General features: G+C 51.8%; 8 protein-coding genes across 8 annotated transcripts; 5 read left to right on the top strand and 3 right to left on the bottom strand.

Moving 5' to 3' along the window:
* Positions 1–1,410: 1,410 nt before the first annotated feature.
* J4E88_000516 (uncharacterized protein) lies at positions 1,411–4,152 on the top strand (the record flags this gene model as incomplete). The annotated part of the gene is made up of 9 exons (XM_049394192.1): positions 1,411–1,756; positions 1,807–2,011; positions 2,066–2,175; positions 2,232–2,353; positions 2,404–2,521; positions 2,563–2,668; positions 3,017–3,378; positions 3,825–3,940; positions 3,988–4,152. The coding sequence occupies 9 exons, from the start codon at positions 1,411–1,413 to the stop codon at positions 4,150–4,152; spliced, it is 1,650 nt and encodes a 549-aa protein (XP_049260021.1).
* Positions 4,153–4,582: 430 nt separating this feature from the next.
* J4E88_000515 (uncharacterized protein) lies at positions 4,583–5,894 on the top strand (the record flags this gene model as incomplete). The annotated part of the gene is made up of 5 exons (XM_049394191.1): positions 4,583–4,925; positions 4,984–5,179; positions 5,229–5,326; positions 5,374–5,699; positions 5,748–5,894. 5 exons carry the CDS (start codon positions 4,583–4,585, stop codon positions 5,892–5,894), a joined length of 1,110 nt encoding a protein of 369 aa, XP_049260020.1.
* Positions 5,895–6,153: 259 nt separating this feature from the next.
* Positions 6,154–7,262, bottom strand: J4E88_000514 (uncharacterized protein; the record flags this gene model as incomplete). Its single annotated transcript, XM_049394190.1, has 3 exons — positions 6,154–6,456; positions 6,512–7,144; positions 7,194–7,262. 3 exons carry the CDS (start codon positions 7,260–7,262, stop codon positions 6,154–6,156), a joined length of 1,005 nt encoding a protein of 334 aa, XP_049260019.1.
* Positions 7,263–8,583: 1,321 nt separating this feature from the next.
* Positions 8,584–11,176, top strand: SEC23 (GTPase-activating protein S23; the record flags this gene model as incomplete). The annotated part of the gene is made up of 6 exons (XM_049394189.1): positions 8,584–8,679; positions 8,733–8,863; positions 8,915–9,209; positions 9,256–10,243; positions 10,298–10,514; positions 10,582–11,176. 6 exons carry the CDS (start codon positions 8,584–8,586, stop codon positions 11,174–11,176), a joined length of 2,322 nt encoding a protein of 773 aa, XP_049260018.1.
* Positions 11,177–12,793: 1,617 nt separating this feature from the next.
* On the bottom strand, positions 12,794–14,660 carry J4E88_000512 (uncharacterized protein; the record flags this gene model as incomplete). The annotated part of the gene is made up of 3 exons (XM_049394188.1): positions 12,794–13,712; positions 13,763–14,570; positions 14,624–14,660. The coding sequence occupies 3 exons, from the start codon at positions 14,658–14,660 to the stop codon at positions 12,794–12,796; spliced, it is 1,764 nt and encodes a 587-aa protein (XP_049260017.1).
* Positions 14,661–14,944: 284 nt separating this feature from the next.
* J4E88_000511 (uncharacterized protein) lies at positions 14,945–15,724 on the top strand (the record flags this gene model as incomplete). The annotated part of the gene is made up of 5 exons (XM_049394187.1): positions 14,945–15,034; positions 15,095–15,171; positions 15,218–15,356; positions 15,383–15,530; positions 15,612–15,724. The coding sequence occupies 5 exons, from the start codon at positions 14,945–14,947 to the stop codon at positions 15,722–15,724; spliced, it is 567 nt and encodes a 188-aa protein (XP_049260016.1).
* A 799-nt stretch (positions 15,725–16,523) lies between these two features.
* J4E88_000510 (uncharacterized protein) lies at positions 16,524–17,374 on the top strand (the record flags this gene model as incomplete). The annotated part of the gene is made up of 3 exons (XM_049394186.1): positions 16,524–16,628; positions 16,679–16,934; positions 16,986–17,374. 3 exons carry the CDS (start codon positions 16,524–16,526, stop codon positions 17,372–17,374), a joined length of 750 nt encoding a protein of 249 aa, XP_049260015.1.
* A 638-nt stretch (positions 17,375–18,012) lies between these two features.
* On the bottom strand, positions 18,013–18,442 carry J4E88_000509 (uncharacterized protein; the record flags this gene model as incomplete). The annotated part of the gene is made up of 3 exons (XM_049394185.1): positions 18,013–18,050; positions 18,139–18,208; positions 18,380–18,442. The coding sequence occupies 3 exons, from the start codon at positions 18,440–18,442 to the stop codon at positions 18,013–18,015; spliced, it is 171 nt and encodes a 56-aa protein (XP_049260014.1).
* Between the last annotated feature and the right edge of the window lie 1,802 nt (positions 18,443–20,244).

Genomic DNA, 20,244 nt, shown 5'->3' with positions numbered 1-20,244 from the left:
TTGGCCACCTGCATGTCAGCCTCGCAAGCCTTGATCCTTGATGTAGGTGTAAGCTTTTGGGCTGTATGTAAGGTTGCCTAGGTATGCTGGACGTCTGTCGGCGAAAATGTACCGTGGAACTGGATTCCACGTGTACATGGGCATTAGCGTTAATGTTGTTGATGCCTTAGCAGCGATCTTGGTCTTCGCAAGCATGTGGAGAGTTGTGAGGTATAGAGAGCTTTTGTATACATGTGATGTTTAGAGTCGAATGGTCTATGGTGCATATCATTCTTCTAGTGCGGCTGCTTTAATGACCCCGCACTCTATACTCCTTCTCCCTGATCAAACATATTGCCAACTCTATAGGTACGACCTGGATCTTCCAAGGCCACATGAACACCTTTTTCTGCGAGTGGGAAGCAGACGTATCTCTTGCAAAGCTACAAATTTTTCGGTGGATATCAGCACTGATTGTAAACGACTAGCTTCGCGCTGAGGATCTACCTCAGTAGTTACTCGAATCTACCAAATACATAGAGAGCGGGGTCTTTACCAGTAGCCTTACCTATGAGCTGACCATCGTACGCATTCGCTTCGTCTCTAGCAACATCATTTCCTGGTGCTTCACGCAGTCTGTTACCAGCCTAGGTAGGTATTCCAAAACCCAAATGCTACGTGGTCAGTCACCGCTTTGCTAGCTACACCTATGAGCTTGATGCATTCCAAATCTAATATGATTAAGCAGCTGACTCAAGGTAGATCCCCAGTTTACGAATCGCATGCTTGTTGTTCGAGGCGGCTCTCTCTGTGTGCGATCTGTGCCACGATGCGTCATTCTTGGTTGATGTTTTCGCCATCTTCATCACAGAGGAGATGCGACGCGTCGTGTGGGATGAGAGCTAAGTGGTTTGATCCCGACAGCTTTGCAAGTAGTGCCTCTTCGCATTTGGCTTCTCTGGACTTGCATCAATGGCATCCTGGACGCGCGGTGAGTTCGGGCGTCCGCCTCAGCGAATGCGCAGGATGGCGCCTGAATGGGCAGTAAATTCAGTACCTCTCACAACACTCTAGTGTCTGTAAGTAAATTACGTCTTTTGAGTATAGAAAAGGGTGCTTAAGCGGACGCTCCTGCTCCTGCTGTTGTGCATCATCAGTTCCGCAAGGGCGCGCTAGCATGAGCGCCTTGCCATATTTGGCATAGAGCAAACATTGAGCATCGAGCCTTGGGCACCTCCTTCCACCCTACTACAACCCCGCTGTTGCAGATCAATCGCATTCACCCACTACACTCGAAGGCGAGGTGGTGGTCTTACATCTCAAAGCGACGCTTCCTCGCATGCTCTACGCTTAGCGCACCTTCGTTCTGGCGCTCTAGGTCGCCGCGGGTCCGACACCGCATCTAGCTAACCTACCCAAAAGCGGAGTAAAATGGCCATCGCTCCTGGGTATCCCGGCTTGGAAGTCACGATCAACGTTGATGGTCAGCCGTTGCATGAGTATGACGACGACGATGAGGATCCGGCACCGAAGGCGACCACAAAGTACATCGAGGCGCGCTCAGATAGCAACTTCTCGATCGTAACTAGATTCAGTGCCTCTTTTTCGACTCAGTACCATGTTAGGGGGCGGCTATCGATTGACGGAGTCAAGATGGCCTCATGGTTCTGGCTACGAGAGGACCTTCTTAGAAAACCGTTCGAGAGGACCTCTATTCGTTGGCAAGAAGGTGGACAACCGGTCAAGCAAAAGTTCTCTTTTGCTAAGCTGAACATTGGTAAGTACTATGAACGTCGTGTCCTGTCGTGAGCTGATGCATTCACATAGTCGAAGAGGCTCGTGGATCTGTCCCTGATGTTGCTGCGCTGAAGCAAAGCCTCAGTACTACAGGGTGTATCACTTTATCCTTCCAGCTCATCAAGAGTTACCGAGAAATTGAAGAGAAATCTTTCTCTGCGCAGGTCCAGCTTGCAGCTCTGGAGGAAATCCCCGAGAAGGCGCTCAAGGGTGACGCGCTATCGCACCAGATAGTGTACGTCAAGAGCGAGTGGAACTGTCAGAAAGGAAAGAACTAACCCATTTGAAGTCTGTCAAAACCTGAAAAGTGCTCGAGGTACTCAACACCTCGCTACGGAGACTACGATTACCTAGACAAAGAGCCATTCGCAACGTTCCACTTCAAATACCGATCACTTGGTGAGTCGAAAACTACGTTCACGCTGTGACAATCACTGATACGAAGGTCTTTCCAGCGAGCTTAAGAGCACTTCGGCTTGTTACAGTCAACGACCCTGCCCCTGTTCCTCTGGAAGAAAGGCCCGAAGAAGACCTTACACCTGCCGAGCTGAGAGAGCTGCTACGGCGCGTACGGAGAGTATGCATGCGCGTTAACTCACTGATGTTGAAACTTACAAATATCTGCAGCGAGAATCAGAAAGCGCTTCTATCAAGCAAGAACCCGAAGCTACTATCAGAGTCAAGCGCGAGAGGACCACCAACGACGGTGATGAGGTGACCTATGTCGAGACGCGCCAACGCAAACGTCCGCATGTGGAGCAAGAAATTATTGTGATAGACTGAGAGGATATCTATTCGGTCTTGACGGCGCTGAGCCTGAGATGGTGTCAAAACGCCGAAAGATCGTCTACACCGAAGTGGGAGCGAACTTCAAACCCTGGGCCAACTCCAAGTTTACGCATGGAAGTATACTGCCGAAGTGTTGATGCATGTAACCACCTTTAGAGGCATGTATGTACAATTAGCCATGAGAGAACATGTCTTTCCACACGTCTAGTAATAGTTAGAGATAGCCACTCGGGAAGTTTAGTCGCAGCTCATATGTTCACAACACGCTAGGACCTGTTAATAGAATAGCTGCCTTCACCTCCTTCAACACCATATACTAACTTCATTCACGCCTAGTTCGCTTCTATCACTACGCCTAGTTAGTGGGCGGTATCTAACGATTTCCAGCATTCTAATCTTGAGACCTCGCTTCCTTCTTTTTTCCCACCAGTAACACGGCTTGCTTCCAAAGGTCCTCTTGCACCATGGCTGTTCTTCCCTTCCTGCCCGGTCTTGCCGTCGAGATCGTCGTCAACGGCGCTTCACTGCCTGAGTACGATGACAATAGCGACACTCCCGCTTCGCCGACGATGGTCACCAAATATGTCGAGGCGACCTCTGGGGCTAACTTTACGATCGAAGTCTTGCTCATGGAGGAGTTTCCTTTCCCAAAGGGTCATCTAGAAGCCGAGATCAGTCTCGATGGGCGAGTGTTCATGTGTGAGCTTATCAGAGAAGATCAATTCTTCAACGACCATTTGATGGAGGGACGTCACTCTCAAGTTGGTCAATACGCAAAGACACAGAAGTTCTTCTTCGCAGAGCTGGAAATTGGTAAGTTCACAGTGGATGGGAAGTTTACGATGCGCAAACAGATGTTGAATATGTGAAAGCTGAGCTGACGATCGGAAGTTGAAGGAAATACACCATTCTCTGACTTGACTTCGACTGGTGCCATATCTGTCAGCTTGAGGTATATACGGAATCTCCGGTGCAGCGTGCCGAATCACATCGTCGAGAGTACCCCAGCATCGATTCAAATTTCCGAGAAGGCGATGAAAGGCTACACTCACACACATCGAGCTGGGTACGTTTAATCACACTTTATGAAGACAATGCTAATTTCACAGTGTATCTAAACCTGTCGCCCGCACATACCAAACTTGGTGGGACTACGATCGCGTCACGAAGTCTCCGTTTGCTACCTTTAATTTCAAATACCGTTCCTTGAGTAAGTCAAAATAGTTTTGCGACGTCGTGCCACCAGCTGATCTGTGTAGATGCTCTCCGCATCCTGGGTCTTGTCCCACACGAGCCGACCCCTCCGCCTCTGGAAGAGCGACCCGAAGATGAGCTCACTCCGCATGAACTACGCCAACTCGTCAAGCAGCTCAAGGTACATTGTCAGCAAAGTATTATACTATCACGTACTCACTATGGCAGGATCGCAACGCAGCTTCGGTCAAGATCAAGAAAGAAGCCGGTGTCAAGCGCAAGCGAGTCGATGAAGCTATCGAGGTGAGCGATGAAGAGGGGGTAATGGTTCTTTGGACTGAAAACCGGAAGCGTCACCGTGGTGCGGATGACAAGTTCATCGTACTAGACTAGAACTGTGTGTTGGTCGTGCAAAAGTTTTTCTATTATGGTTTCCTTGAGTGGAAGCTGACGGGATAGGGATATGACGAGACCTGGTGAAGGATACAGATGCGCTTATACTCACCTTCAAAACTGATTGAGCGCTATGTCCTTCGCAATAGCGACTCTCTACTGTAGATGGTAAGAGCATTATATCAATCTCCTGTCATCACTTGTCCCTAAATCCAACTTGGTGTACCTTTAGTCACAATTCATGCGTAATACCTCTTACTCTCGGGATACGCACTCACATCAAACCCAACCAGCATGCCATACTGCCTTTACCTGGCTGTCGTCACACGCTAGCGTACAATTGGATCCATACCTATATACACCATCTTCCTCTCGTTCCATCTACCTTCCACTTTTCTCACCGTCACCCAAATCGGTTTACGACATCAGCATGGCGATCCATACCGACTATCCTGGCCTGACAGTGGAGATATACGTCGACGGCAAACCACTTGAGGAATACGAGGACTCGGAAGAGGAAGATGTGCCTAAGACAACCACGCGATACGTTGAATGCCGGTCGGGTGCGGAATTCGCGATACATACGAACTTCAAGGCACCTTTTACCCCGATGGATACAGACTTGTGCGTTCGTCTAGACGGAGTAATCATGAGCAAGTTCATCGTGCTCAAAACGGAAATGTTCATGAGACCTTACGATCAATCGAACACGCGCTGGAACGATAACGGGACGTGGAGGGCATCTAATTTTCTCTTCTCAGACCTCAGTGTGGGTATGTAAGCTCCAAATGGAGCCGAAAATACGATCGCGTACATACTGAGACATTCTAGTCGAAGAGAAGAGTGCAACGACCTTTAGAGAAACCCTAGAGGCTCTGAGCTCTGTGGGCACTATATCTGTCAAACTTACACCAATCCTAAGCTATCGGAAAAGGATACATCCAAAAGGCAAAAAGACAGAGTTAAGAGAGGTTGGAGAAGTCTCTGAAGAATCTGTTAAGGGCGATGTGCGCTCTCACATGATAAGGTATGTCCGTATTGTAGATGCCGTTCAGAAGATGCTAAACGATGAATAGGTTGGCACCAGCACATGTCATAGAGCCAGCTACTAAATACATATCTAAAAAGGCGAAAGAACCTCTGGTAGCATTCCAGTTCAAGTATCGCTCTAGCGGTAAGTCGTTCGTGTAAGCGCATGATCAAAATACTCACAAGCAACAGCCGCACTGAAAGCTCTCGGCATGATACCCCGCTCACCAAGTCCACCTCCAGCTCCTAAACTAGAGCTGGTCAAGAAGGAAGAGTTACCTGAGCCCACACCAATCATTGTCCCAAACGTCATGTCAACTGCTGCCACTCTACAACCAAATATCGTCAGCAGCACACCCACTCCGTTCCAACAGGGTTCTGGCCAACCTACTTCCACCGAACACGACGGACTCAGAGATTCAGAAATCATTGCTCTCATCAAGCACTACCGCGGCGACACCAAGGGACTGGCGGGTCAAAGCCGGAAGCGTCTACTGCTACTGCTCAAGCATTACGAGGTAAGGATTTACAAATTCGGGACCTCGAAGCCACTAACCATTATGCAGGGAGAAGACGCCGATAGCGTACAAATCAAGCAAGAGCCCATCTCGAATGAATCGCAGGCGCAGATCAAGCGCGAGCACGCTGATGATGGCGCCGCGCGCGGACAGGGAAAGAAGCGCAAGGCTGAAGTTATAGTCCTGGATGACTGAGTAGCATGGACGGCGACTAGACGAGGAAGCTGAGGGTATGATTCTCCGTGGTTAATGCAGTGAAAATGTTTTGCTTTGCGATCTGGCTTTTGAAAACGACGTGGTATTGGAAAAGCATTTGGAAGGGAATGGGCCCAACGTCTCCTCCGGAGGCCCATGCGATGAAAAGCTTCCAGAAAATGGATTGCGAATGACTGTCAGAGAAATGAATGCGTTCTGATTTGCGTCGAACTATTGCACACGTCCTCTCGACCACTTTCTACCAACGCGCAGCCGTCGCAGTAGGCGTAGCATACGTGTCGCTCCAACTCGCAGTATACTTTGAGCTCCCCACGATCGTCTGACTCTTCACATCCGCAAACGTCGCGCTCGTAACAACACTATCGGTACCAATCCATGTGCTCCATGCCGTCGCAGTTGTAACACCATCGACAGGTCCGACTGGAACTGCGGTAGTCTCAGCCCAGGCACCAGACCATACGGTAGGACCTGGGATAATGTAGTCGGTGACGCAGGGGGTGGTGGAAGTCTTCGGTTTCCTTGTTTCAGTGGAGCAGTATACCTGTCTCACGTCAGCGAACGAACCATGGGTTATGACTTGGGTAGAGGAGACTCACATTGTGCACAACACCCGGATCCTCATAAGAGTACGCTCCAGGGAAGCTCACACCTTCAGGCAATTCCACCTCGCCATCGCCTTCAACCTCGATCTGAACACAATCGGGGTAAAACTGTGCGCCTCTCTTCGGGTTCGCGAGATAGCTCACATCGCCCTCATGCAGACCAACCATCTCCGCACGAATGATGTAATGTCCTGCCTTCAGCCCCTCCGGCACCCTAACATTCATATGCCCAAAGTTCATCGCGATATCCCCGGTGGTACTCCACTTGCCCGCCTGCGGAAACGGATTACTTTCGAACTTGCCCTCATGCCATATCTTAACGAAAGAGTTCTCCGTCGGTGGGTCAGGTGAGATGTAGATGAGCGAGGGGCCATGGTGCGAGTTGGCGATGACTTCGTCTTTGTTGTTGCGGTTCTCGTGGTGCCAGTCGAAGGTCAGGTTGTCGCCAGGCTGTACTTTGATGGTGTCGTGGGCTTGGATGTCGCCCATGACGTTGCAGCGCATGTCGATGGAGTCGAGGTCTTTGACGGGCGAGTTGTTGTAGCCGCCTTTGCCGTTTTGGCCGTTGTAGGCGGGGATGCGGACGCCTTTGAAGGTTCCTTGGTCTATGCCGTTGACGAAGACGCCCTGGGGGTGTTAGTATAGAGACTGGGGAGTTGGGAATGGCTGAGAATACCCAGATGAAAGTGTGGGCGCAGGCCTGACCTGCAAGAAGCGAGATAAGAAGTGCAGAGGTGCGAGCCATGATCATGGACTGTAAGATTGACTAGACTTGGAGAATACAGAACGCAACAAGAGATACTACACACATCATAAATACATATATACCCAAGTTCTGATGCATCGCACAGTACGCTGGCAGGTGATGAGGCTAGTGTATTACGATGCATTTACCCGATCGGATTCAGATTGTTAATATATCAGGAGTTTGGTAACGTCCAAACACAGCTGCAGATCTGGAGGCTCCAGCGGGAACATCGGACGTGTCTCCGTCAATGTGTAATTGGTGCCGTAGAAGGCGTTGGATGATGGCGGCCGACGTGGGTGTTGTTGTATAAGTTACATGAAGTCCAAATGCTCCATATTCATCAGACGCTTCTGACACGATCAAGACGGCCACGCTCGCCTCGCAACGAACCGCTTGAACAGGAATGTAATGATTGGGGCTTTTGCCCCCACGTAAGGACGTGAATTCGTTGTACAAACGCGTCGTCAAGAGGGGAAGCCTTTGGATGTCATCACATCTTGTAGCTGCTGACAAGCGTAGGCTCTCCAAAGAGCGGGATAGGTCTGAACATCAGAAGTGACGTGTACGATTGCCTAAAGGCTACAATGATCGAGGAGGTGGACGTTATCTTCAGCAAGACTATGAACCATGGTCAACAATGAGTACGGTACGAAGAACACGTTGCTTGACGATGCGGATTGAAAATGCCTGCCTTGAAGGCTTCCTTCTAGTTCAGATGAAAGGTCCACGAGATTCTAATGACGAAGACTGCACGATGATGGAATGTGACCTCTGCTGATTCCCAACCTATCAGTATACTCAGAATGAGTTTTCCAGATCGGGCGCCCAGCCATGGGTCTAAATCTCTTCTTCGCGCAGCGCGAAAACAGGCTCATTCATCAAAGAAATGGGAGCCTGCCGTTACGTAGTGTATTTGTTGCTGGCGGTGATGAAGAGAAAAAGAGCGACGGCGAGGAAAATCGCGGTTTTGAGGCTGGGGCGGAGCGGAGCTTCGGTGGTGCTAGGCCGGATTGGGAGCGCTAGGGCAAGAACATCTGGCCGCATCGCCAACTGAGGTATCCACGCAAGTTCAAGTGCGTGAGCTTCCTACGACGTTGCATTATCCTGTGCAGTTGTTGCCTTGAGGGAGGAACACTTGACACGTCTCGGTACATTTTGCTGCATATAACTACAGCTCCCCGTCTCGCGCCTGCTACATTCACACCGCCCCGCCAAATCTCCCATCGTGGGCGTCCTCGGTCCCTCCACCACCAACCTTCGACAACCCTCACCCACCCCAGACCTCCTCGCGCAGCCCAGATAGCTGCAACCGCCCAGCATGGCCGATTTCGAGGCGCTCAAGGACCAGTGGAGCGACATTGAAGACAGGGATGGCGTCCGTCTCAGCTGGAACACGTTTCCCAGCACGCGCATGGTACGATAGACAACGTCGGCGCGAGGGACGCAACGTACTGATGCGGTATACAGGAAGCTTCCCGCCTAGTCGTTCCCATTGGTGCACACTACACGCCTCTCAAGGAGAAGACGGACACTCCGCTCCTCCAGTATGAGCCTGTCAGCTGCAGGGCGCCATGCAAAGCTATCCTCAACCCCTACTGGTATGCCTGGCATAGTTTCTTGTAACATATCTCAAGCTGACATTGAGACAGCCAAATTGATATGCGCGCCAACCAGTGGATATGCCCCTTCTGCTTGAACCGCAATCACCTGCCCCCGCACTACAAGGACATCTCCAACCAGCAGATGCCCCCAGAGATGCACCCGAACAGTACCACGATCGAATACCGCCTTCCCCGACCCATACCGAGCCCACCTATTTTCATTTTTGTTGTAGACACATGCCAAGAGGAAGACAGCTTGAAGGCGCTGAAGGACTCGATCATCATGGCTTTGAGCCTGCTCCCAGCATACGCGCTGGTTGGTTTGGTCACATACGGTACAATGGTAGGTACAGGAAGCTAGAATGAGTGTTATAAGCTGACAGCCATAGACACAAGTACACGAACTGGGCTACACCGAATGCGCCAAGTCGTACGTCTTCCGCGGAAGCAAGGACTACTCCACCAAGCAAGTGCACGAGATGCTAGGCCTCAGCCAGATGGCTCCTCGACCTGGTGTCCCACAGCAGCCTGGACGTCCACCTATGGGCGCTCCAGGTGGCGTTGGCACGCGCTTCATCCTACCCGTATCGCAGTGCGAATTGCAGTTGACCAACGCTCTCGAATCAATCCAACGGGACCCCTGGCCAGTCGCGAACGATAAGCGTCCCTTGAGGTGCACCGGTGTAGCGCTCAGCGTCGCTGCTGGACTCCTGGAGACGAGCTTCATGAACAGTGCCGCCCGCATCATGTTGTTTAGCGGTGGTCCAGCCACCGAGGGACCTGGTATGGTTGTTGGCCCGGAGCTGCGCGAGCCCATCCGATCGCACCACGACATCGACCGCGACAACATCAAGTACTACAAGAAGGCACTGAAGTTCTACGAGGGCCTTGCGAAGCGCATTTCCCACAACGGCCATATTGTTGACATCTTTGCCGGATGTCTGGATCAGGTCGGTCTTCTTGAGATGAGGGGTCTTGCAAACAACACTGGTGGACACATGATTCTGACGGATAGCTTCACCTCGTCCATGTACAAGCAATCCTTCGTGCGCGTTTTCAACAAGGATGCGGACGACAACCTCCTTATGGGATTCAATGCCGAGTTTGAGGTGCTGACAACCAGAGAGTTGAAGATCACTGGTCTTATTGGACACGCTGTGTCGCAGAACAAGAAGTCCGTCTCTGTTGGTGAGACGGAATGCGGTATCGGAAACACATGCGCCTGGAAAATGTGCGGTATTGACCCCGAAGCCTCATACTCGATCTATTTCGAGATTGCCAACCAAGGCGGGTCCAACGTGACCTCTTCGCAGCAACAGGCTCTCATTCAGTTCCTCACATACTATCAACACTCCGCTGGCCAGTATCATTTGAGAGGTATGAGTTCTCTGGAATGTGTTTAAGCTAAGCACGCATGCTAAACATTCACAGTTACCACCGTGGCCCGACCCATGAGCGGTCCATCTGGCGACCCTGCCATCGCCCAGTCCTTCGATCAAGAAGCTGCTGCTGTCCTCATGTCGAGGATAGCAGTCTTCAAGGCTGAGGTTGACGATGGCCCTGACGTTCTTCGATGGGTCGATCGTATGCTTATCCGACTATGCGCTCGCTTCGCCGAGTACAGGAAAGATGACCCGTCGTCGTTCAGGTAAGGCCTTCATCACTCTGGGACATATAGTTCTCGCTTCGATACCAGATACTAACTACTAGACCAGGCTTGAGAAGAACTTCACACTATACCCGCAATTCATGTTCCATCTTCGTCGATCGCAGTTCTTGCAAGTCTTCAACAACTCGCCTGACGAAACCGCCTTCTACCGTCACGTCTTGAATCACGAGGACGTTAGCAACTCCCTCATCATGATTCAGCCAACACTAGACAGCTACGGTTTCGACCACGAAGGTGGCCAGCCTGTCCTGCTTGACTCTAGCTCCATCCAGAACGAGACGGTGCTATTGCTCGACACATTCTTCCACATTCTCATCTTCCACGGCGAAACAATGGCCGAATGGCGGAAGGCTGGATACCAAGAGCAAGAAGGTTATGAGAACTTCAGGGAGCTTCTGGAGGCACCGAAGGAGGATGCCAAGGAGCTCATCCAGGACCGTTTCCCATTGCCTCGATTCATCGTCTGTGATGCCGGCGGTTCACAAGCTCGTTTCCTGCTCAGCAAGCTCAACCCTTCGACCACACATCAAACTAACAGCTATGGCGGTGCTGCGACAGCTCAGACCATCTTCACCGACGACGTCAGTCTGCAGACTTTCATGGACCATCTTATGAAGCTCGCAGTATCGGGCACAGGCTAGATTCGTTGTACCTTGTAAGCTTAGTTGTCATCGATAATGCAGCGGCGAGGCAAAATAAGGGTTGTATGTGTGGTCTTTGTGTTACATCATTAGCGAAATGAAATCCTTGAACGTCTATATAACTTTGGTTGTGACTTGTGGTGATCTCTTCAGGTTTATAGCCGTATGCTTCAACACCTCGTGCCGCTCCTATACCCTCTTCTATGATCTAACTACGCTCCATCCTTCCCCAAATCTCCGATCGACTCATTCACATCTTACTGACATCCCAGTCTTTAGCCTCACTCCCCTGTACATGTTCCTCCGCTAACATCTCCCCCGTACCCGGAACCTGAAACGGCTCCGCAGGCAACGTGATAGCAATAAACCTCGCGGGCTCAGTCTCGGATGCGTTATGCCACTTGTGCATCGTGCCTCGCTGGATAACATGATCCTATTCCCACTCCATCAGCAATTTTACAACAAAATCACGCGTCCTTTTTATCTACTCCCAAAACAAACCGGGAACGGGGAAACCAAGGAGGAAGAAAGGGAATACGTACACCAGGTTTCAAATCTACCATCTCCCCAGTCGCAGTCTCCATACGAACATCGCCATGGGTGCAGATTACGTAGTCAATAGATACAGTACGATGCATCTGACTAGCTTGACCAGGGGCGAGATCGCAGACGATGAGGTGGGAGCCAGAGCCATTGGCTACGATGCTGCGGCCTGTGTAGCTAGATTCACCTTCTGGGGAGGTGTAGACAGAGATGTCCTGGTCGTTTTGGAGGGAGGCTGGGATGGAGGATGTGGCGTCTAGTTGGAGGAGGGGGTGGGGTTAGTATGTCTGTCTACTTGATGGACATGTTGGTGGTGTGTAGTGTTGTTTTACTTTCTCCAGTGGGTGGGTGGTATGGCTAAGACGTACATGATCGAGATGTTCCACCGATACCTGGGTATCCGTAGTACTGTAACGTTGGGCTCGAATGGACAGTGCTTTTGCCCTCTGCGTTGTGTGTGATGATGTGGCGTTTTGCTGGGGGTAAGGATGTAACGGACTCGTACATTTGCGATGCCGAGAGGCGTGCGTCGTTCTCCGCCATTCCGAAGTAACGAATATGAATGAATATGTGAAGATGGAAACGATGAGCGGTAAATGCACAGATGTTATAGACAGAGTATCAGCAATGTAGAGGTAATGGAGATCTTGGCGTAGGAAGCACTGTCATCTTATACGAGAACCATCTCCCGTGCCTACTCGAGGCAAGATCCACTCTACGGAACATTTCCACGTCTGGACAGGTAGCTCGTGTAAGCGCGAATATATTTTGTGCTCCTTCTGCATGAGGTTTAAATGTGGAGTAAAAGACCAGGGGGGAAGTGCCCACTTGAGAAGTCCCACGTCAAATCAGGTGGATGGCATGTGAAAAACACGCATAACGCGCAGTGGGAAACGAAACTGGATGGTTGAATGCTGCATTGGTATGGATACGCTAAAACCACGTTTTGTCTACGTAACGCCGGCTCATCGATGAAGAATGGTGCAGGTGGTCGAATGCAGAAAGTCGTAAACTGCCACGGCCATTAAACATGTACAACGAAGCTGACAGCTGTCAAAGCTGATATCAGCGCGTTTAGGCCTTCGCCTTCTTGGCCTTCTTCGGCTTGGCAGCGGTCTTCTTCTCCTCGACCTCCTCGACGATGGGCTCGACGACGACCTTCTCCTTCTTGGTTCGCTTGCTCCTGGGCGTTACTTCTGGGACGGCCTCCTCGGTGACGGTAGTAGTCTCGACCGTGACATCCGACTTGCGCTTCCTGGTCTTCTTCTCTGGGGCAGGCGCGGCGACCTCCTCCACCACGACCTTAGCTGCCTCAACAGGCTTGGCCTTTGCACCCTTCTTGCCCTTCTTTGCTGGTGCAGGTGAGACAGCCTCGACTACCTCTGTGACCTCAGCGACCTCTGCAGGTGGTGGTGCTGCTTGAGCCTTGGCGCCCTTCTTGCCCTTCTTTGCCTTGGGGAGCTCAGCAGCTGTGGTCTCCTCAGTAGCCGCCTGAGTAAGAAGCTCTTGGGGCTTCGCGGCCTCGAGCGTAGTGATGCTGGTGTGCTTAGGGACGCTGTCGACAGTCTTGAGCGCCGGTGCTTCGAACTCGTAATCAAAGACTTCCTTGAGCTGCTTAGCCTTGCTTGTCCTCCTCTTGTTCTCGTTCTCCACGCGTTTCTCCCATTGCGCACGCTCAACACCGCGCTCCATCTCGAGACCGGCTTTCTTGTTGCGAGGGTCGACCTTGAACCGCTCATTGGCACCCTTGAAGAGGTCGGGGTGTACCTGCTCAGCAGGAATAAGGTGGACCTTGAGAATGTGACCGAACAGTAGGTAGTTGTTCATTGTTCGTGCGACGATGTCAGCGACTTCTTCGGATTGGAACTCGACGAAAGCGAAGTGCTTGGAAGCACCAGTCTTCTTGTTGCGCGACAAGCGTAACCGGTTGACCTTGCCGAATTGCGAGAAGTACTGCTTCATCTGGGGCTCGAAGAAACCGCGGGGCACACGACTAAACGCATTGTTAGCAATATGTAGTATATAATGGACTGGTTCACATACCCAACGTAGAGGACACCAGGCTGGTTGGACTTGGGTGCGGCCTCCGCCTGCTTGATCGCTTTCCGCTGTTTGGCGCTGAGCTTGGGAACCTTTGCTTCTTCGTCAAAGTTGACGTCCTCATCGGCGTCGTCTGAGTCTGAGTCGCTGAAGCCAGCGAGGAGAGCTGCCGTCTGGTCGTCCTCGGCGGCATCGTCCGCGTCGTCTTCCACCGCTGTGACCTCGGTGACCTCAACCTCGGGTTCAGTCGCCTTCTGCTTCTTTCCTCCCTTTGCCTTCGCTGGCTTTGCGACTGCAGTAGTCTCCTCTACTACGGCGACAGCGTCCTCAACTGGCTCGGCCTCAGCAGCTTTGCTCTTCTTGGACTTCTTGGCCTTCTCCTTAGGGGCCTCTGCTACGACAGTCTCCTCTGCGACTACAGTCTTGCCCTTCTTGCCACCCTTCTTGGGCTTTTCTTGCACTTCAGTGACCTCTACGACGGAAGCGACAGGCTCAGTGACCTCTGTGTTGGCCTTGGCGGCGGTCTTGCCCTTCTTTGCTTGCTTCTTAGGCTTCTCCTGTACTTCAGCAACCTCGACTACCTCCGCGACGGGCTCGGCCATCTCGGTATCGACGTCGGCAGCGGCCTTGCTCTTCTTGCCCTTCTTCGGCTTGACAGGCTCGGCAACGGCGACGGGCGCAGCTTCCTCTTCAATGTCCATGAAGTCGGCGGCTTGCTTGCGCGCAGATTTCCGCGTTGGCTTGGCTTCGACGGGCGCGACATCGTCCGACTTTCTCGGCTTCTTCGCTTTGGGCGCCGCCTCTGATGCGCCTGAGACAAGTTAGCGACCGCGATCGGGAATTATTAATATCTCAATTGCTCACCCTTGCGCTTCTTTCCTGTGGTGTCTTGGGCAGCCATTGTGATTTGGTGTAATGGCGTGGGGTCTGTGTGGTCGCGAATGTTGTTACGCGCAAAAGTTCGGAGGAGAGCTCAGACGCGGGAACTTTTTTCGTGGCAGTCGCGCTAATGGACACTTGCCAAGATAGTCCCCAGCCCTCACCATTAACCTACAACTCCAGATACTCACCTCACACCAAGCGAAATACTTGAAACCGAAAAGAAAAAAGTGAGCGCTCTCACAGCATTTTACCAGGCTAGCAACTCAACTTGCTCTGTACACCGCCGAAGATCCAAAGTTCAACATGGCACCCGTTGTAGACATGAGCGACAAGAACGCGTGGGATGATTCTCTGCTGATCGATTCCTGGGATGAGGCGGTGAATGAGTACAAAGTACGTTTCTACACGCGTCGTTTTCGTAGTTTCCGCGAGAATATCGACTAAACAGAACAGAAATACCACAGTATCCACCAATCAGGCAAGAAACTTGAAGACGTCCTGACGGAGGAAGAGCTAAAGGAAGCACGGGGGTAAGCAGCTCTCCAAGCCTTTACATCACGATACTAACGTTTCTAGGGAATATGGGGACCTGATGGATGAAGCGGAGGCTGTATCGGCAACAGCAGAGACCAGCGGTGTCGCGGATCATGAAGATGTAGACACGCCGCTGTCAGAAACCAATGGCATTGCTCAAAGCGGTCCGTCGCCGCAGCAGGTACGTGTACATATGAAACAGCCCAGTACCGAACCCTGTCTTACGAGAACCAGGAACCAGATCTCTCCGGGAAGCAAGAACCGCAGATCCAATCGCCAAGTGCTGAGGCTCCTCCGGTGCCACATGCTGCCGGCACTCTTGCAGATGCCATGCCGCAGGCCATCCTTGGAACCGGTAAGTCGTGATTTTGACAGCCGTTACTTCCGGATGGTGTGGAAGTTTGACAGTTGGTGACATGCTGCTAACTCTCAATAGTGCAAGATGAGAATATGAAGAACATTATGATGTCCTGGTACTATGCCGGTTACTACACTGGTTTGCATGCTGGCCAGCAGCAGGCTCGCAAAGAGCCCCCAGCGACTCAGTAGCGGATCCAGAGAATGACGCATTTTGGAGGCAGTGCGCATCACACTGTGGCTGCCGAGCGAGTTTAGAAGACGAAGCAGACATATTGAGGCTTGAAAGTTGTTGTTTTGAACCAATGGGGTGAGGAATGCCATGGTCTAGTCCCTGCACGCGACTGACGACCTACACAGTTCGTGCCTCAACTCCTCGGGAACGCAGGCTGCGAGATGAAAGCTCTGCAGTTTTCCATGCGGCTCACGAGTTCCCAGCCCCATAGTCCAGGCATCCTGATTAGTTCTGTCCCTGCGCCTATAGCCTTGGTGGTTCTTAGATTACCGCATTGGGCTTGTCTGGCGAGAAGCGAGACGGATCTGCGACACCACCGCGACAGTCTCGAACCCACCTCCAACGGTTCAAGTCCCAAACACCCCCCGCCGTTGCGCCCAAGCAAGTGCGCATCACCAAAATCTCGCCATTCTTGCAGCCGATCAACGTTTCCCCCATGCCATGCCGAGCGCAAGGGGCTGGTGTTTCGCCATGTGCGCAACGGCCTGCACGCCTTCCAAATCCAACAATTTCATGCGTGGATTTAAGGAATAGACAATCCCCAGGCATAAACTTTCTCCTCATCTCATCGCTCTTGCCTCATAATACCAGTGCTTCACTGTCTCTTTCTCTTACTTCATCTGCTTCTTACTGTCCGAGCCGGCCCTCGTAGTGCCCTTTCAATCCTTCAAACCTTCTATCGTACATTCTAGTGCTTGCAGCGCAGGCTTACGTTCACTTTTACGACACTTTTACACGATACGCAATCTAGTCATAATGAAGTACTTCACAGCACTACCCCTAGCGGCCGTACTTGCCTCCGCCGAGATGCAGGTTATGAGCCTTGCCCCCGAGGTCGCAATGGGCGCGATGACGCACACTGTAAGTTCACTCATACTACTTACTATTGAACTCTATCTAACATACAGCAGGTCGTTGTTGGTGGAGTCAAGCCCGTCGAGACTGGTATGGCACCCGTACTAGGATACAACCCCGAGTCCATCAAGGCCGCCGTCGGCGACATGGTCGTCTTCGAATTCATGCAGAAGAACCACACTGCCACTCAATCAACTTTCGCCGAGCCCTGCAAAAAGATGGAGGGAGGCATGGACTCTGGCTTCATGCCCAACCCCGAGGGCAAGGCGGGTGTCACATGGAACATGACCGTCGAGACGACAGAGCCGCTCTGTAAGTTTTCTACATTTGGTGATAACACGAACGACAGCTAACATCATCAAGGGTTCTACTGCAAGCAACAAAACGGCATCCACTGCGGAAAGGGCATGGTCTTCAGCATCAACGCCGCCGAGACTGGCGACAAGACCATGGCCGACTTCAAGGGCCTAGCCATCAAGACCAACGGCACAGGTCTCGTTGCCGGCGACCTCCAGTCCGTCGACCCCGGCGCCGCGGCCGCCCCTACCACCGTCACCGTCGAGGCTGGAGGTGCCGCCGCAACTGGCACCGGTACTGGCACGGGTGCTCTCGCCTCCGCCACCGTCGTCGCTGGACAAGGAACCGACGGTGCCGGCCAGACCTGCTCCTGCCAATGCCTCTGCGGCATGGCCTCCTTCCCCGAGACCGCCGCCATCAACAACTTCGGCGGTTTCCCCGGCATGATCGCATAGACGCCTTCACGAATAGAAACTTGGGAGAAACGGTGTAATGAGAAGGAGCTGGGGAATGGATCAACTAGGTGTATGCGCTTGGTTGGTCTTGGAGGAGAGGTGGTTGGTCGAGAAACAAACATTCTTACGACGGGTTCGGGCAAGAAAGCTTCTGGTTTAGCATTTGTTCCCCCCGGATCCTTATACCATTTTTATCATTTGCTGGGGCGTTTCGCATTATACCGTAATCCACATGCTGCGATGGTAGCCGCGCGGTGGTGCTGTTTGAGTTAAAGACTTGATTGTAACGTTGTAAAAAAACTTTAGTATTAGAGCTAGATCCAAGAGATCGCACTTTCACAATCTTTGCTATCTTCAAAACTGCCATTAGTGCTTGGTGTTTTGGTTTGAATCGTGATGAAGACTTGAGTGTGTGGCATGGGAAAAGGGCGCGATGGGCTCCTCACGGCGTTCAAAATCAGAAATCGGTGTATTCGGTGTATCCAAAATCAATCCAATCCAAGCACACTCCTTCGCCTTCTAATCCAAACCCAGGAAACTCCGCTTCATGATGATAGGCTTCTAAACAGCTCGACTGTGACGGCGGTGGTGGCGTCAAGATGTTGTCGTTTGTCGCGTTGCGCATCTTGTCTGACCGCTCATTTCTTAGCGCCCTCAGCGGCCCTCTTTGCCTCAGCTACACAGGCAGTCAGCGTCGCCGTCTCGAGAGTATCGCATGGCCTTTCTGAAGTCTGGGTGACCAAGATAAGAGAAATACGACGTACCAGCAGCTTGTTTAGCGCGCATGATCTCTGCTACGTTCTCTTTGGTGCGCGCGAATTCGGTACCGGATTGCTGCAGCCTGTGGTTAGCCAACACCCCTCGAGGCCTTTATCGCCAGTCTCTCTTGGATACGCATACAGTGTTCTTGCCTTTCTGTTTATTAAGTTAGCGCGATATTTCTTTGAGAGATCAACGACTGGTATAACCGTTGTCCGTGGTGCCAGAAACGGGGCTCAAACATACCTTTCCAGCCTGCTCCTTGAGGTTCTTCTCCCTAGCCTTGTCGCGCTGGTTGCCACGCGCCATTTCGTTGTCTTCGTACTAGTATATCGACCAGAAATTGTCCAAGGCAGTCTTGGTGGCTTTCTGTGCCGGCGTGCAGGCTGTTGCGGATTAGGATATTTCTTGAGGGCGCGTCGAGGAATTAGAGGTTTGGGTAGTCAGCGCGGCGGAAGTTCTGATAAAAATAGCGCGTTGTTTGTTTCCGCTGGCCAATTGGGGCAAGGGCCAGAACGTGGAAAATGGAAGCCGCGATTCGGGGCTTCTTCGCCACGTGCGCGGGCATTCACGATCTTCCCTTTTCATCGAGATCGTTATTCACTTCTATTGCGCTTTCCGTTGTCGCAATGAACACATCTGTTTGATGGATGTGGTCTTCTTTGCTCCGCGCATGGCGTGCTGCTGCTGCTGCTGGCAATAGAGGAAGGATCCAGGTCCGACGTGCTGTGCCGCACCCTTCTCCCGCGAATCACTGGGGCAGTAGCCAATCCAATATGTTGGGTACCTAGGTACCATGCGCAAGGCTGCATACTGACATTACTAGCTGTGATGTACCGAGTCATGTACTATTGTGCAGATAAGATCATGAATAACTGTATAAGTAGGTTGAGTATCCTCTTCGTGCAGATTTGCGTCTGGTCCCCCAACTGCCGATCATCAAATGAAGTACAGTATACGTTGTTTCGCTCGTCGTATACTTCCATCCTTCTCCTCGCGATACCCGCTCGCCACTCGTTGCACTCGAACACGGCAGCTCAATAGCTGTTGCAGCGGTAGCAGAAATGGCCCAATATGTCTACCAGCCACTGGACGAAAGCAACGATGAGATTCGGCTGATAACTCTACTACCCGCGGCGGATCGCGAGAGCGAAGTGATCTGCGACCTCAACATCGTTCGGCTCACAAAGGAAGATGTGCCACCGTATGAAGCGCTCTCATACACATGGGGTCCGACCGGATCACCCCGCCGGCTTCGAGTTTCGTCGTCTAGCGATCAAAGCATCGATATTACCAAAAACCTTGCGGAAGCCCTACCGTATCTCCGCGACCCCGTTTCGCCCAAATTATTGTGGATCGATAGCATTGCTATCAATCAACATGATATGAAGGAGAGGGGCCAACAGGTCCAGCGGATGGCTGATATCTACAGCCTAGCAGAAAGAGTCATCGTTTGGTTGGGGCTGGATGATGCCGACAGCAAGACAGTCATGGAAACATGCGAGTTCCTCAGTACTAAGGTCGAGTTCGATAATGAAGAGATGGAATTAAGGCGTTTGTCTGATCAAGCATGCGATGCTCATTGGGGCGACGTAAGACAGCAGCTCCCCTATGGTGTAGCAATCTGGCAAGCGATTGTCAACTTCATGCGGCGACCATGGTTTCATCGACTCTGGATATGGCAGGAGATCCGTCTGGCTAGGCCAAACGCAATGATGATGTGCGGCACCGACACATTGGATTGGATAAAACTCGGAAATCTGTTGGGGTGCATTGCCTGCAAGACGGTCATGATTTCCTCTGAACTGCGGGGATGGGAAGACGCCCCAACACTCTTGAGGAATGGCTATTATCTTGCGAACTTCCAAAGTTCAAGGATCGTCACTTTGCTTGAAATAATGCGACATTCCCGGTGCATCGATCCCCGAGACCGGGTATACGGCATTCTGGGACTACCAACCAAACCGAACATTCGGATAGATCTAAGACCCGATTACGAGAGACCAGTCGTGGATGTATACATGGATCTAATGATGTGTTATCTACCGAAGGTGAAACGCCTGAATCTTTTGCGCCTATGTCAGTATGATGAGACATTGGGTAACTGGCCC

The sequence above is a fragment of the Alternaria novae-zelandiae genome (assembly GCF_023758075.1).
Source record: "Alternaria novae-zelandiae strain BMP 2774 chromosome Unknown scaffold_1, whole genome shotgun sequence".
Classification (NCBI taxonomy): domain Eukaryota; kingdom Fungi; phylum Ascomycota; class Dothideomycetes; order Pleosporales; family Pleosporaceae; genus Alternaria; species Alternaria novae-zelandiae.
Note: the sequence above shows the minus strand (reverse complement) of the source record. Positions and strands in the feature narration are given on the sequence as shown.